Genomic DNA, 3,446 nt, shown 5'->3' with positions numbered 1-3,446 from the left:
AGCTGCCAAATCCTAACAAGTCTCTATTGAGCATGGATGACATTTTTCAAAGACTTATAACTATTGCTGGTTGGCAATTTTCTGACAGAACCAAGTTTAATTGAAAAATGCCAGTTCACCGAGCTTGAAATGTTTCATTTAAAAGATCTCAGGTTCATTGAACTTTCGCTGACTCCAAGGCAGGGTCTGAGGGAACCTGTCTGGATTTCTCACATGGCTGTCTCTTGGACAGGCACGCTGGAAGACAGCGTCTCTCCCCCATGTGGCAGATGCCCCTGATATGTCTGCCTGAGGCCTACGGATCCTTGCAGCTACACAGGGAAAGTAACATTTTTCATTAGATCCACAACTAAGCAAAGAGCTCACTAGAAGCTGAAAATAAAAACTGGCTTCATTCCAAGACAGACACAAAAATTAAAATTTCATATGAATGCAACTTCTGGTGAATTTGGAAAGCTTGGTTCTTGGCCAGCTGTACTCAGCTCAGTAACAGGGGGAACCACCATGGAGGCCGGGGGAAGGATGGAGGCAGTGAAGCTTGGGGCTCCAGCTCTACACAGTGGAGGGGTTCAGGACTCTCTTCATAAGCTGCCAGCCCCCCTTCTCCCATGGGAGACACTGTTACTGTAAAGGAAGCAGTGTGTTCACTGCCAACAGCCAGGGTTACCCTTCTCTGGCCCTGCAGCTACCACCGAATTAAGGGCTTTTGGATCTTCATTTGGCCAGACCTGGCTGTTTTTCTCATATCGACACAGTAAGGAGATGTTGTACCAAGGAAACCCCACCTGCCAAATTTTAAGTCTGTTCTCTAAAGCATGGAGTTGCCAGAATTTCGCCGTAAAATAGCTGGTAAGAATTTTCTTACAGGCAAAACAACATCTTTGCCCTAATCTTGTTTCCAGAAATGACTCAGCCATTTTTGCTGCAGCTCTCAAAAATAGTTTAGCCCAACTCAAGCATCCAGTATGGAAAATTTCAGCTTAAACAGCTGAAGTTGGCAGAGTCATAAGTAACTGAAAATAGGGTTTTATAATGAGCCTTATCTTGGGCCACCTTAGGTATAACTCTGCCTATAATAATAATTCTTAGCCAAACAATAAAAAACTACATGAGATTAAAAATTAGTTGTTTTTGTCTAATGCCATCTCCTAAAATTATATTCTTGACAGCTGAGTAGGTACTTAGGATACACATCAGTTAAGTCTAACGAATCAACAAAACAGGTAAAGGTGATTATGTTGATTATAATTCCTCAGTAACATGTATTCATAAAATACTGTACCTGGAAAATTCAGAGAGAGTTCAGTTTTAGATGAACATTGACTTTCTTCATTATTCTCACAGATACTTGCTATAAGCTTATTAATTTTGAACCCAATAACTTTAATCACTTCTCCCGTTGGCAGACAGCATTCATTTCCAAACATTTCATAGATGGAGCCTGAGAAAAAATACATAAGAAAAGAAAGATGTTGCACATGTTTTAAAACTATTTAACATATTTTTATCACTTTTATTGGAAGATATCCTCCTGCAGGAAACCAAAACCATATGAACAGCTAATGTAAAATTAATATTATTTTCAATATCCAACTTGGTATTTACTTTCTCTGTAACACAGACCCCAAATTCAGCTTTTTCACTTATTTGTTCTGGGTGTAAATAATGCATAAAGATTACTCTTGGAATTTAGATCTAGTCATCCTGCTACCTGTGGTAGGATCACCATATTTCTTATAATATATGGAATATTGAAAAAAAACAAAAAAAAATTCGAGTTCTCCCTACACTGTCTTCAAAAGCTATTGAACTCAACAAGAATGAACCCTTTTTTACTTCAATGCTGTCTAAATCCACCCCCACCTCCCAAACTATGCACATGCCCAGGAACATCTATCTCATAGAACCATCAAGGAGAGAAAATAGGCTAAAGAGATAAAGGCTTTCAAGCTCTTATATTAAAATGGAATATTCTGAAGCAATCTGAAGGTTAGGAATATTGCACAACTCCTGACTCATGATATTATTCTACTTTTCAACAGGTAGGCAAGTTGCAGATGTCTATCTTCCAATATTGCTGCTGCCCTCTGAACACACCATCCTAATAGTCCTTCATACAGAATGACTTGTCACCCTGACAGCTTTTCTTAGAGTTATACATTACTTCTTTGTCCAATTATGTATCATAAAGTTTCATCTATTAAAGATTCTCCTATTAGTAACTCAAGGTTCCTTCTAGGTCAAAACCATTTCCTTTCACTCAGTGCAGAGTATTGTTATTAATTTGTGTATAGGGAACACCCAGAAGTCATCATTTACACACGTACTATCTTGAGTAGTCATTCTTGCTAATAATAAGTCCTATAACTTGCCATAACTGTTGATCCTGAAAAAAAAATTAAGCTAAAATAAGATATGCCAGAGAACTAGCTGTCACTTCATAATTACAACTATAACCAGTCTTTCTTTAGAGAAGCATGTCACTCCTCTCTAGGGAAGTGAAAACCCACAGAGATGAGTGGGATGATGCCTGCAGTCATTTCCAGAAATGAAATCTTCCATATGACTTTCTGAATATGTTCGAAGAGAAGGTGAGAAGAGAGGAAATAACTCCTTCCTACTTTCTTGCAGTTGGATAGACCTTCAGTGCTAAGTTAACTCAGATGATTGGTACCAGGATTCTTAAGTGAGCAAATATGCACTCAAATTCACCAGGTCTTCATTGGTGCTGTACTCACCCATGTGCATCTCTGGGACTTGGATAATGATTCCTGCTGTCCAAAAAAGTTCTGAGAAAACTAAATTATTTATTTCTAACATATAGATTTCAATAAAGTTAAGGAGTTAGTTTAACTAAGAGACAAGCAGTTCTGAAATTGTACAAGGAGACTATCTGGGTTTTAAGCCACTGAAAAGCTTAGAACTGACCTAGAATGGAGAGGGAGTCCTTCAACATATAATGATAAAAAAAGGCTGAAGTGTTTAAGGACAACATTAGTTTAATAGTAGTGTAACTGAGGGGGAACAGGCAGGATAATACTCCTGGGTGCCACCTTTATAGAGGAGGCACGGACTAGGTGCCACATATTGGTACTTGACTGTGCTGCTACAATAGGCACTGTGGCAACAAGCGCAGTGCCATATGTCACAGTTGTCCCAAGTACAGAGATGCCTTGTTATGCCTCTGGGTTTTAACTGTACTTTATTAAGGTGATGTATTGCTCTTCTGTTTTGGGAAGCTTTGATTTTACCAGAACTATATAGCAATTCTAACTTAGCTTTTAAAATGATTTACTATTTTTTCCTTAAAACGGTATTGCTGATCTTAAGTGTTTCAGGGTGAGAAAGAATACAAATTTTCAGCTAAGAGAATTCTAGCTAAACCCAGTAAGATGACAATAGTACAAACAATTAAAAATAAAATGAAATATAATTAAATTGGCAAC

The 3,446-nt window shown here is 38.0% G+C and overlaps 1 protein-coding gene across 1 annotated transcript in view; it reads right to left on the bottom strand.

The window, feature by feature from the left end:
• The window catches only part of THEMIS (thymocyte selection associated), an 88,114-nt gene that overhangs the window by 46,981 nt on the left and 37,687 nt on the right, over window positions 1–3,446 (bottom strand). Inside the window, exon 2 of the mRNA XM_019520209.1 lies at window positions 1,283–1,441. Within this exon, the coding sequence (XP_019375754.1) occupies window positions 1,283–1,441 (159 nt within the window). The remainder of the gene's footprint in view (window positions 1–1,282; window positions 1,442–3,446) is intronic.

This window comes from Gavialis gangeticus, unplaced genomic scaffold (assembly GCF_001723915.1).
Source record: "Gavialis gangeticus isolate Ggan-Ray unplaced genomic scaffold, GavGan_comp1, whole genome shotgun sequence".
In the NCBI taxonomy this organism is placed as follows: Eukaryota; Metazoa; Chordata; order Crocodylia; family Gavialidae; genus Gavialis; species Gavialis gangeticus.
Note: the sequence above shows the minus strand (reverse complement) of the source record. Positions and strands in the feature narration are given on the sequence as shown.